General features: G+C 31.4%; 2 protein-coding genes across 2 annotated transcripts; both read left to right on the top strand.

The window, feature by feature from the left end:
* The first annotated feature begins 1,962 nt into the window (after positions 1-1,962).
* LOC114191889 lies at positions 1,963-4,908 on the top strand. Its single transcript, XM_028081337.1, has 2 exons — positions 1,963-2,628; positions 4,417-4,908. Exons 1-2 carry the CDS (start codon positions 2,038-2,040, stop codon positions 4,549-4,551), a joined length of 726 nt encoding a protein of 241 aa, XP_027937138.1. The 5' UTR covers positions 1,963-2,037; the 3' UTR covers positions 4,552-4,908.
* Positions 4,909-7,281: 2,373 nt separating this feature from the next.
* On the top strand, positions 7,282-12,360 carry LOC114192406 (SUN domain-containing protein 4-like). Its single transcript, XM_028082120.1, is given in 6 exon segments — positions 7,282-7,468; positions 8,379-8,571; positions 10,421-10,771; positions 10,774-11,738; positions 11,851-11,936; positions 12,090-12,360. Coding segments are annotated over 5 exon segments (1,806 nt in total). The 5' UTR covers positions 7,282-7,468; positions 8,379-8,408; the 3' UTR covers positions 12,331-12,360.
* The last annotated feature ends 833 nt before the right edge of the window (positions 12,361-13,193 follow it).

Raw genomic sequence — 13,193 nt, 5'->3', positions numbered from 1 at the left:
TACGCATTTTAAATAACTACATTTATCATTGTTATAGATTGAAATTGATTGGAAACTTAAATTGGTGTGATTAATAAGAGCATTCTCATTGTTAAGAAAAACTGAAGATAATTTTACACTAAAAAGTTGTTCTCACTTAGTAGGATCTTTAAGATATTGAAAAATATAAAAGATATAAGATATATGAAAAATATATATAATATATTATACGAAAAAATATATTGTATTTTATTAATATAATTTATATATATATATATATATATATATATATATTTGACAAAATATAGTAGAATATTAAATATTAAATATTTAAAATACTTTATCCTAATATAAAATAATAACTATTTTTAAAAATTAAACATTTTCAGAAGACCTGCATATCCCAATAGAAATTTAGGGTTCAAAGAAAAAAAAAGGACTTTTATGCATTTTTAAACAATAAACCAAAGACCGAAGGTTCAAAATATTAAAATATATTGGAAAAGTAAGACTGAAACGTTGAAACCTCAGGAAAAATGAAAATATTTGTTTATTCCTTTTTTCTAATTCATTTGAAAGTTGAAAATTTATAATTTGTTTATTAAAAATTGAGTTTAAAATCATGCAGTTAGATATTTATAAACAAACGGTGTTCTATCCGCAAAACGGTGTCGAAGACCGAAACCAGTTGAGTAAAACGAAAGAGTGAGACGGTGTTGGCGCGTAACTGTAACTGTAAGTGTAACTGTGTATATGTTATTATATAATTGGAAAATGATATTTTAACCTACTTTTTTTGACCCACTTTTAATTCATTGTTTTAATCACTATTAGATCATCTTTTTTTATTCTTTTTGGCGATGTGATGTGTGATCTAATGGTGATTGAAGTGATGGATTAAAAATAGGTCAAAAAAAGTGGGTTAAAGTACCATTGTTCTATATAATTATATATATGTATACAGTAGTTGTCCAAATCGAAAGCTAGGGTTAATTTCATTTCTTAATTCTTTTCTTATCACTATTTCGAGATTTTAAATATTTATAATACAGAGTACATTTATAAAATCCTTGTGTTGGGACGAAATATTGTATTTGAATTTTTTATAATTGAATTTCGGTTTCTAAATGATTTATTTGGATAGAATGATCGCAATATCTTGTATTTTAAATTTTTTATTTAAATAAAATAATTGAATTCTTTTTTAAGAAATTATTTCGATTCAAATTTTGGATAGTCAAGTTTGGTGGATTTAGTTCTATTCACGTATTTGGACAAATTTTACTGAATCAGTCCAAATTAAATTTTGGCTAAGTCGGTATTCGTTAAAATTTAACTGAATTAGTTTTCATTGATAGATGGTCGAGTCCCAACTTTATTTTATTCTTATCAATAAAAGATTTCACAAATAATTTTAATTTATTTCCTTTCACAATAAATTTTAAATTTTACTATTTTACTTATTTAAAATATCTTTTTAAAATCTCTCTCTTCTAATCTCCTTTTATTCTTCTCATCTAAATACATCATCTTACCTCAAATAGAAAATCAACCGGTCGTCCAAACAAATAGTTAAAGTAAACTATCAAAATCGAAAGACGAATGTTTAAAAATTTGATTATAAGAAGGTATTCTTTTTTGAATTAAAGTTTAGGGTATTCATGGATATAAATATTGTAATTTCGTACCGATTTTATTAATATGTAGATATTAAAAATATCCGTATCCGCTTAATATCTATTTCTCATTCTTTGTGAGTTTTATTCGTGAACACATATTTTTTTACATTCATAGGTTAGATGTTTATAAATGCATATTTTTTTAAATCTGAACAGAAAAAAATAAAAAACAAACGTTGTTCTGTCCAACAAAACGGTGTTCATGACCGAAAGTAGTTTAGTAAAAGGAAAGAGTAAAACAGTGTTGGCGTGTAGTGTAACCGTAACTGTAAGTGTAACTGTGAGTTATTATATATATGTTATAGTAGTTGCCCAAATCGAAAGCTAGGGTTAACTTCATTCCTTTAATTCTTTTCTTTCCCTTTGGGTTTGGTTTGAAATGGAAACCACCGAAGTTGAAGACTGGGAGTTTCTCCACCCAAACGACGACGTTCCCGTCCTATTCGCCGCGCCTACGCTCAGCGCCATCCACCTCGACCACTTCGCCCTCCTCCCTGAAGATCATCATCCCAATTCCAATTCCGATTCCAATTCCAATTCCAATTCCAATTCCACTTCCAATTCCGATGTCGATCGCAACTTCGATGATTCCTATGTTGCCAATCAGATTTTTTCCAATACCACCGCTCCGTGGACTGCAGATTCCGATTCCGACACGGCCACCGCGGTGACGGTGCCCGAGGCCGAGCCTGCGGTGGTGGAGAGTTTGAAGGCGGAGGAAGAGCAAGAAGAGATTCGAGAAGAAGAGGAAGTGAAAGAGGAGGGGGAGGAGAAGAGATTGGTGTGGTGGAAGGTTCCGTTTGAAGTGTTGAGGTGTTGGGTGAACCCTCTGCCTCTGCCTCTCCCTGTCTGGTCTCTCTCTGTGGCTGCTGCTGCTACTTTTCTCGGACTCCTCTTCCTTGGTAGGAGGTTGTACAGAATGAAGCGCAAGACTCAGACCTTGAAGCTCAACCTCGCTCTCGATGATAAGGTCCTTGCTCCCTTCATATTCATACATACATACATAGAAAGCCTTGTTTTAAAGACAATTGTTGTTTTTTTTGAATTGTGAGAGAGATTTTTGAAAATTAAGCATTTTCCATAACATGTGTGATTGTCTAATGAATGAAAGTTTAGGTTGGGTGGCAAAATGGGGCTAGTCGACCAAATAGACTTTGTTGTTTACGTCCTAATAATCAAATCATACTAAAAAAGCCTACGTTTAGTTCAGGATCAAAATCCAAAGCCGAAGACCTATATTTTTTTAGGTGTGCTTGGGTCAACCAAATTAGTGTAACCCGTTTTGATACCTATAGGAGTTGGTCTAACTCGTATCCGGTGTTTGACTGTCTCAAATTATTTGTCTTTTGAAATAATAAGCTGTGACTTTTACAAAATTAGCAAGTGTGTTTGGTTTGGATTATTTTCAAGAGATAATTGCTTGCTTGTCTTTAGGGATATATTCGTTAAATTTGAGTGTTAATTTTTCCTAAACATGCATTGATTAGCTGTTATAAATTGGTTGGGATTGACTGTGGCGACTAAGCATGCTTATAGTTAAATTGTTGAATAGTCATGGGTACACGTGTAATTTGATTCCTGAATATGTTACTCGACATGGTTACTTTGATTACTCCAATGTTTTGTCTTGTACTTGATTTGGCAGTTTCGGAGATTGCTTTGCATATATGCAGGGACTTTTAAGGATAAATACAATCCAAATAACATATTTTCTGGGAATAAATTGTATGTTGACTCAATAGTGTTTGCTGATGATTGTTATTAAATGTAACATAATGACAATATATGCTCATCTCAAATTGGCTGCTGGTATCCGTAAGAAAATTAATTGTAAATTCTACAACCTGGTTTGTGTTTTGTGCTATTGACTTTAATGCTGATCAAATGGCGAGAGAGAATGAATTATGCATTATGCTGGAATTTCTTGTGGTAGCAACTGAATTTTATGAATCGGAACATGATTAGATCGAGATTGTGTTTTCCTTTGGCACATTTAGTTGGAGGAGCAGACTTATCTCATCTTTAAGGTTTACCCTTCAACATGTTATGGAGTACAGTATTGTCTATGGATTCTCTATGGCGTTTTAGCTTTTCCACATTCTGGAGTTTTTGTTCTCCCCTCTAGTATCTAGAATTTTTATGACGATGTGAGGAGAAGCCAATGTAGGCTCTTGGTTCAGTGGAGTTCATCAGGCGAATGATAGCCAATCAATTGAGGTAGTGGAAGACTTAGGAAACCCTCGTCTATAAGTTTTTAGCGACAACTTGTTTTTGTCTGAATAAAGTAGTGTCGTCCATGTAATATTTAGCCTAACTCACCTTGTGGAGATAACTTTTATTTCCGTTGTACCTAGATTTTTTATTTTTTTTTCAATTTTGAGGTTGTCTGTTCTTTCCCCAAGTTCCACTTTATTCATTTTGTCTCCAATGCTAATTTGTATCAAATAAATGTGTCATTTGTTGGAAGTAGTATATAATAATAAAGGGTACCTTATGCAAACAAGTAGTCAACATGTGGCCTTGAGATGTGCATAGATGTACTAATCACTGGACAGAACAGGAGCTTATTAGCATCATACCCTTAAAAGCTTGTGGAAATTAAAAAATCATGACTTCAAATATTATGATTCCATGTTGTTGAGCAGTGGTAATGCATCCATGCATCCATACAAACCTGCATGCATATGATGGTTTTGTTGGCACTTGTCTATGTGGTGATATATTAAATTTTGTGGGTGTCTCAAAACAATTTTTTCAGAAGGTGTCTCAGCTGATGGGTCGTGTAGCACGTCTTAATGAAGCATTTTCAGTGGTGAGACGTGTTCCAATAGTGCGACCACCATCTCTGCCAGCTTCAAGTGTTACTCTGAGGCCTGTGATGAGCTTGAGATGAAGGGATTGACAGATATCATGGTTGAAAGTAGTGTGAAATACAATAATAATTGTTTAATACTAAAGAAATCCTCTTGTGTGAATCATGTACGTACGTATGTTGTATCTATTACGTGTGGTGGAACTTGGATTTTATGAAGCTTTTCAGCAGCTTCTTCTTGTATATCATAATGTCCTATCATACTCTTACTTTTCAATGTCTTCCCAATGTTTGTGCTGGCAACTTTACTTTTTCTTATAATTTTGAAAACGAAAATCACAGGCTCAGAATGTGTAATTTATATAGTTTCCAAGTATGATTGTTAACTACCAGATCGGTGGTATTGGTTTTATTATAATATATTTAAATATTTTTCTCTGTTTCCATTTCATTATTCATCTAACATATAATATGGATTATATTCTACTTGAAATCAATCATTTATAATTCATATACTGTTTGTAGTACATTCATATTCAATAAAGATGTCAAATTGGGTTCAAATTCGTGAGTTGACCTGGCTACTACGGTTTCAAGTCGGGTTAGGTCGAGAAAAATTTAGTTTTTTCAAAAGTGAATTGAATTAAGTCTGACTCATTTAATCCATAAGTTAAACGAGTTCGAGTCGAGTTCAAGATAGATTGACTACTTAATCAACCAACATTTTTTTAATATAATTTTTTAAATATTTTGCTATAATTACTTACTACTTTTAATTATACATGTTCATAATTTTATATTTTTAAATACTATAATGTTGCTCAATAATATTTAAATAGTTTGAATATTTAATTAATTTATTTGTCAAGTTATAGGTTAATACTTTAATCTTTAACTATTATCTTTATAATAATATTTCTAGAGTTAATTTAATACTTTGTTTTCATTATTATAAAAAGTAAATTAAGTAAATTCATTATTTATAATTTATCAAAAAAGTGATTCGAGTTGAGCTGACACTCCTTTTAGTTTAACTTTATGGTGAAACAATCCGTATACCTAATATTAAAATGACTAAAACATAAATTAAAGTTTCAATACTATTTTTGTTGCTCTAAAATAACTTGAAGTTTTAATTTAAAATCAATATTTAGTTTTGAAATTATTAATGATATAAATTGGTTATGTTCATTTTTTCTAATCTATTTAATGTTTTTTTTTTGAAAAATAATAAAATATGGTAAATGTTTTTAAAATATCACACATTTCCATTGAGACGAAAAGAAAATCTGAAGTGAGAGTTCGTTGTGGAAATTGAAATAATGGAGATTATTAATTTAAATTGATTAGTGGATGGGATGAGTTTTATATGGACAAACAAAAGTTCAGAAGATGACAACATTAAAAGGAACATGGAATCTATTTCTCCAAATCCAACCAAACTATTATTTGGTTCATCAAATTATCCAACTCAATATATTTCTATAACACACCAACAAACTTTTTTTCATTCTTACCTTAACATATGTCATAAAACAAATGAATACAATTTAAAAAAAAAGTTATTTATAACATGAAAAGAAATTTAAAAAATCTAACAAGTTTATGAAATGCAAAGATAAAAATTGAAATACATAAGAACTAGAAATTATGTTAAAAATTAAAAAGATTCGAGAGTTTCAAAATTTTTGAATTAATTTTTTTTTGATAATCTCAAAAGTCTCGTATAGTTTATACATATATTCTTTTCCTACTAAACTATGGATGATAATAAAATCGTAACAAAGTCATTAAATTCTTAAATAAAAGTACTTTAACTTTTTTCTCATTAACTAATTCACAATAAAGTTATTGAGTTCTTAAACAAATAGTATTTTAAATGTAATAATTGACCTTAATATTATTTTCTTGCATGATTTAAAATTCAAATATATTGAGTGAGTATGTAGAAAAAGATGAAGTAAACACGAATAAAGTAATTAGTATGAATTTATTTTCAGTTATATTCGGTACATTATAAACCAGATGAATGTTTTTGTTTGCTTGTCTTAGTTTATGATTTTACTCTAAAAATAAATTTATATTTAAAAATATTTTTTGAATTACGTGAGATGATAATAAATATAGATACACTACATTATTTTTTTTCTCAAATTTCAAATGAAAAAGCATCTTACATTACCGAAAATAATCACAGATTAAATTTAAAGTAATAACTAGATAAGAGGTTTCTTTTTGTGGTATAATAATAAATAAAGTAGAATGATGAAGTATTATTAGGGTAAATCATTACCTTCGTCTTTGGTCATTAATTTTATTAAGCAAAAATATTTAAATTTTTACTTTAACAGTCATCAATGAATAATCCACAACGGTGAATTTGATCTTCAAAGTCAATTAATTTTATTTTTATGAATCAAATAATTCAATATAACTGGACGTTTAACACCCATTCTCTTATTATCTATCATGTTCCAGACTAATGTAGAACTTAAAATCAGACAAAAAAAAAGAGTAAAATTATAATTATAGAAAAAGTTATATATATTAATTAATTAGGAATAATATCAATGTTCAAAACTAATTTAATTATTATCTATAGTTATCATTGAATAATAAAGAAGGTTTTTATGTTCATGGAAGTGTGAAAGTCAAAATTATATTTTTTAACTTAATCCAATAATTAATTATTATCAAATTGAATGAGTAAACCACTTCTCATCAAATTAGAAAGAAAAAACATGAAGTAATTTTTTTTCCATTTAGTTATAGTTATGTAAGTAAGATTTTTGTTGTTACCATTGAAAGCAAAAGAGAGAGAGAGAATGGTTTTGAATTCAAAAGGAGTGGACAAGACAAGACAACCTGGATGCAGTTTCCACGCGTTGTGTTCCTTCTCCTACAAATCCCATTTCCTTCACTCACCATTCTCAATGATTCCCAATTGCTAGAACAACACTTTCCCCACACCCAAGTTCACTGCTTCTCAATCCCAAAGGTCAAACTTCATCATTCAATTCTACATATTCTATGCATAATTTGTGATTTGGATCCCACATCTGATTTCTTGTGTTTCACATCCAATTCTAGCTTGATTTCATCACCCTTTTGGATTTCATGCCTGTTCTGTTCTTGATATGAACCTTCTCAGTACAGTTTTAGACTATAGTAATGATGACTAGTGAGTGTGTTTCTTGTTTTTGTTTGAGCTTGAAGTAGTGCTTGTTGTGATTCACCAATCTGAAAATCTATCTCAAGGAGATCTCCTAGCTACTGTATCTAATGGGGTTATCTGAGTGATTGTGATTGGGTGAAACTGCTTATGAATTAGGCTTAGGTGGTAATTCTCTTGGTGATAATCTCAGCATGCCATTGAATTGAACCTATCAGTTTATCAGTATTGGGTGTGTCTCTTCGTTCTACCACTTTTTTCTAATAGAAAGAAAAAGTTTTGAATTGGGGTCAATTTTCTGTGATGAGTCTTGGTTTTGCTGATTGGATTTGGAGTGGAGTCTTGTCATGTTCGCTTTTGGTGGCACGTTATTGCTTTTCCTATAAGAGGGTTTTCTTTTGCTTTACTACGAAGATGGATGGATTTGAGATATTGATTGGAAATTTTCATTCCATGTAATGGGGGCTTTGCTTACAATTGAACTTTTCCTCTTTTTGTTGGTCGGAGTGGGGGGATATTTGTATTTTACTGCATTCACCTTTCAAATTGTAAGAAACTTCGACTTGTATCTCACTCCATGTCTGTGTTCTCTTCAATTGCTGTGATCCATCACATGTTTTATGTTTGGCACTTTGCTGAACTCAAAAGTTAATTGATACATTTCATACCCTTTTCTTGCTTTTGCATCTTTTTGAGCCCTGAATGAGGAAACAAGATGTGTTGCATATTGTTGCAGGGGCGTTGCAGTGAATTGGGTTGATGTGCGATGCAGAGATCACGAAAAGCTCTTCTGGAAAGAAGGGCTGTGGAGAAAAAGGCCACAAGTGGGAGGAACTATCTGTATAAAATTTCTCTTTCGTTAGTCTTTGTTTTGTGGGGCTTGGTCTTTCTCTTCAGCTTATGGATAAGCTGTGGCTATGGTTATGGAGGTACTAATTTTGTTCTCTGCTGGCTCTGTTTTTAGCTTGTGAATGAGACTCCTTCTATGCTTGGCACTGTTTTTTTTTCTTGCATAAACAATGTTTGTGGCAGATGGATACATGGCCTTCTTTTTTGATTTAGCTTCTTGTTTTGAATCAGTTTATCTGTTGTGTGCTCTTTGCTGGGATAGATTTAGTATATAGTAATGAAATTATTTCTGGTCTTGGAATACAAATATTGATCACCTTTATCCTTAATAATTCCTTTGTGTTGTTAAATTTTGTTTGGGGTTATACTTTACTGGTTGTGTTTGATCAAAGTGATTACTATTTTATGACTAAAAACTGACTAATTTCTTCCACAAGTCTCTTTGATTATCAGAGGGTGTGACTTAGTGTGTGGTCTGTTTACTTTGCTTTAGATTTGTGGAAGACTTGGACTGGGTAGGGGAAAATCTATTGAAGCCGAAATGAAAAAAAAAAAAAAAAAACTTTTTCTAATGACCGATCTTCAAAGCTTCTACATATATTTGATTTTCTTAAAAAAAAATCTCTCAAACAGAGGTACTTTTTCCTTGTACAAATATTCTTTGTTTTTCAATTTTTTTGTTAGATATTTTTTCCACGTCCCTTCTCTCTTGATTTAAGTCTGGCCAGTCCCTCTCCTCTACAATGTCATGGGGAATTTCTCATATTTCTTGGGATAAATTATTCTTATTTCTTTTAATTTTATTTATCTCTTTTAACTTACATATTGATTTAAATTCTTTTATGTCAATAAATTCCTTTATCTCTAACCGATCTCATCTAATGGGATACAATTTTTTTTCTTTCCCCTCTCATTTCCTATTTAGTGAGGATAAGTTATTTCCAATGATTTATCATTCTCCTTTTCCTAATGATAAATAATTGTAATCATAAAACCTACATACCGAATTTTTGAAGCCCTAAACGTTAGATACCATACTAAGTAGGAATGACACACTCAAACTCCTCTCAGCATTATAAAATGTAATTTTGCAGAAAGTAGACAAGCAGAAGTACAACACAATGTGAAACGTGGCATATAATCTTAAACAGGAATTACGAATTATCAAAAGATTTACAAATTTTTTTTTTTTGAACTTTTACTATCTTTTCTTCCGTTTTTCAATGCCATGAAATTTTGACTATATTGATAGGGAGAATAAGCCTTCATATTGACATCTAAGTGCTAAGTAGTTGAATAAATCTGATAATTTCATCACTAAATTTACAAGCACTTTCCATTTTTCATAATATAAACAGAGGTCAATTTTGTGTATTACTGCCATTTTTTTCTGAATAACACATGGGAAACCTTTTTATTTTATTGCTTGAATTGGATTCAGCAATGTAGTTGCTATGCAATACAAAGAAATGTCGAAGACTTTAAAATGAGAAAAATAATTAGAGAATGATTTCAACAAACCAAAATTCACATTAAGCTTTAATCTAACCAAAGGAAAGTTCAAAATCTGACTGCTGATTGCTCCAGCCCACAATTAAATCTATTCTGTCTGAGGCAACTTCATACTGTTATCAGTGAAGAAATGTTAATGTTAATGTTTTATTTCTTTATAGTTTTGAATGCAAGAAAATCCATGCTTTGTTGTTTTTCTTGCTCGATTATATACTGCACGCATTTATATCTTATTGCATTTATATATATAAAAAAGCTTTTATTGTATATTGCTGCTTGCCCTTCACCACCTTGGATGAAAAATTTGCACCTTAAAGACAAAACAAACAAACATACATGAAAAAAACAAAAGACTCCTTTTTCCCTGCATATGTATGTAGCCTATTCTTATCTATTCAGTTTATTGTCTATATTTAGATGGATGTAGAGAAGTTCCAGTTGGTGTATCAAATTGGCATGAAGATGAACACAAACAATGTAAAAACTCTAACTCTGCTGATGAATATTTGACTAAAGAGACAGATGACACCTATACTCCTTCTGGGACTTTCTCCTCTGATGTTGCCAAATCCAATGGTTTTATTGTCGAGTCACTTTCCAGTGGAGAAAGCATAAACAATGTTGTACTGGGTGACAAAGAAAATCACATTTCTCCTAAGATAGAGGAGCATGAAGTTGAGAGATCTGAATCTTCTGTGAAACTTCAAAATGATGTGCACAAGAACCATCACTTGTCTCAGGCGATGCCTCTTGGTCTTGACGAATTCAAAGCAGGTCAATTAGTTCTAAAGTTAAGTCTGGCACTAGTCCGCATGGAAATGTAATACATAGATTAGAGCCTGGTGGTGCAGAATACAATTATGCTTCAGCAGCAAAGGGAGCAAAGGTGCTATCTTCTAACAAAGAAGCCAGAGGTGCCTCTGATATCCTAAGCAGAAACAAAGACAAATATCTCCGAAATCCGTGTTCTTCAGAAGAGAAATTTGTTGTTATAGAACTTTCAGAAGAAACCTTGGTAAAAACAATAAAAATAGCTAATTTTGAGCACCATTCTTCCAATTTCAAAGATTTTGAATTGCATGGCAGTTTGGTCTACCCAACAGACAGTTGGATATTTCTCGGGAACTTCACAGCCTCAAATGTGAAGCAGGCTCAAAGGTTTGTTCTTCAGGAGCCAAAATGGATGAGATATCTGAAATTGAACCTTCAAAGCCACTATGGTTCAGAATTCTATTGCACACTAAGCATTGTTGAAGTTTATGGGGTGGATGCCATTGAGAGAATGCTGGAGGATTTGATATATGCTCAAGATAATTCATTTGTGTCTGGGGATGGTAATGGTGAGAAGAGGGTAGCATCATCCCTCCTTGCTAACGCTGATGATGCTGGTGATGTTCGACAAAATACTATGAGAGGGATCAATTCTGATCCTACTTCAGAAATCTCTTCTGAAAACAAAGAATCTGTAATTGTGAATAGTAATGTTCCTGATCCAGTTGAAGAAATCCGTCAACAAGTTGGCCGGATGCCTGGGGATACTGTTCTCAAGATTTTGATGCAGAAAGTTCGCTACCTAGACTTAAATTTGTCTGTTTTGGAGCAGTATATGGAGGACTTGAATTCCAGATATGTCAGTATTTTCAAAGAGTATGGCAAAGACATGGGAGAAAAAGATCTACTTCTAGAGAAGATCAAAGAAGAAATTAGGCGTTTCCTTGAACAACAAGATGTTATGGTATGATGTTATGTTTCTTGCTGAATATTTTTGGCAATATCTGTCTATAGTTATAATACATCACTATGGTTTAGCTTTCTGTTCATCTAAAACAAATTTGTCGTCTATGCAGATGAAAGAACTTAGTGATCTTGATTCGTGGAAGTCCCATATTTCTGTGCAACTGGATCATGTGCTCAGGGACAATGCTGTTTTAAGGTGAGAACAATATAAGTAAACTTCATACCATATTAATCCAAAACCTTAATGTGTAGGATTTCATATTCATACTCACCCTTGAAGAAAAATTTTACAGAAGTCATCCATTTTATCTTGGGATGTGATTATTCATTTGTTTGTTTGGTAATGCAGGTCTGAAGTTGAAAAAGTCAGGGAAAATCAAGTGTCAATGGAGAACAAGAGTGTGGTTGTGTTTTCTGTGTGTGTTATTTTTTCATTTCTTGCTATATTACGGCTATCATTAGATATGATTATGAGCATCTATAGAGCGTTCTTCAGTTTTGAAAGAACAGTAACCTCCAGGAAATTTTTCTCTTCCTGGTTTCTCATTTTACTCAGTTGTAGCATCATTATTTTCACATTAACTTTATGATAATCCATTTTCAAGCTATCTTCTGCATGATTCTGTTGTTTCATACTTTGATTTTGTATGGATACTTTCATTCTGGGTGGTGTAAACCATCCTTTTGAAGTTATTGGAATTGGAAAAGTTCTTTAAACTTGCGTGAGGAAGTTCTGTTACTTCACAAAACACCAATGAAAGATAAACAAGCCACGGCATCTGGTGCATGTCCATAAAAGATTAAATATTAGTCTTCATCACATTGATGACAATGATGTTTAAGTGTTCCAATTTCTTCTCTTGCCAAACTTTTCAATTATACAACCTTCGATCTGTAGGAGTGTGGAAAGTAAATTGTCCACACGTAATAAATTACTCATAATTGCTTTCATAATAAGCTTAACCATGTCATGCTGGATTAGAAGTTTTAAGAGAATAATTTCTATATACAGAAAATTTCATAGACTTATGATGAAATAAGTTGTTCTGGTATATTTTTAATTTATGCTAATCTAAGTTGTTTCTTGATCAATGCTTATTATAGTTATTCTTTAACCAACATAGCTTGAAGTTATTTTTCAATTGATATAAGTAAGAATTTTCTTAACAAAAGTTGATAGAGCTATTTTACCACCAATATCATTCAAGAAATTTTTTTTTTGGTCGATACTAATGAAATTTTATAGTTATTAATAGAAATTAAATTGTGATTGATATTAGTAATTGTTTTTCCTATCATTGGAGTTATTCTTTATTTAAGATTAATAAGGTGTTCTTCGTTTTTTTGACTGGTGGTAGGCAAAGTCTGATTTTTTTTTTTTGAACCTGTTTTCATCACAATTATTTTAAATTACCCTTTTGTTAAGGTTATTTTTCTGGTCTGTTAAATGTTT

This window comes from Vigna unguiculata, chromosome 1 (genome assembly GCF_004118075.2).
Source record: "Vigna unguiculata cultivar IT97K-499-35 chromosome 1, ASM411807v1, whole genome shotgun sequence".
Lineage (NCBI taxonomy): Eukaryota > Viridiplantae > Streptophyta > Magnoliopsida > Fabales > Fabaceae > Vigna > Vigna unguiculata.
Note: the sequence above shows the minus strand (reverse complement) of the source record. Positions and strands in the feature narration are given on the sequence as shown.

Coding starts and splice junctions, on each gene's coding strand:
- LOC114191889 (XM_028081337.1), top strand. CDS start 2,038: ATGGAAACCACCGAAGTTGAAGACTGGGAGTTTCTCCACCCAAACGAC. Junction 2,629..4,416: donor ACCTCGCTCTCGATGATAAG/GTCCTTGCTCCC, acceptor CAATTTTTTCAG/AAGGTGTCTCAGCTGATGGG.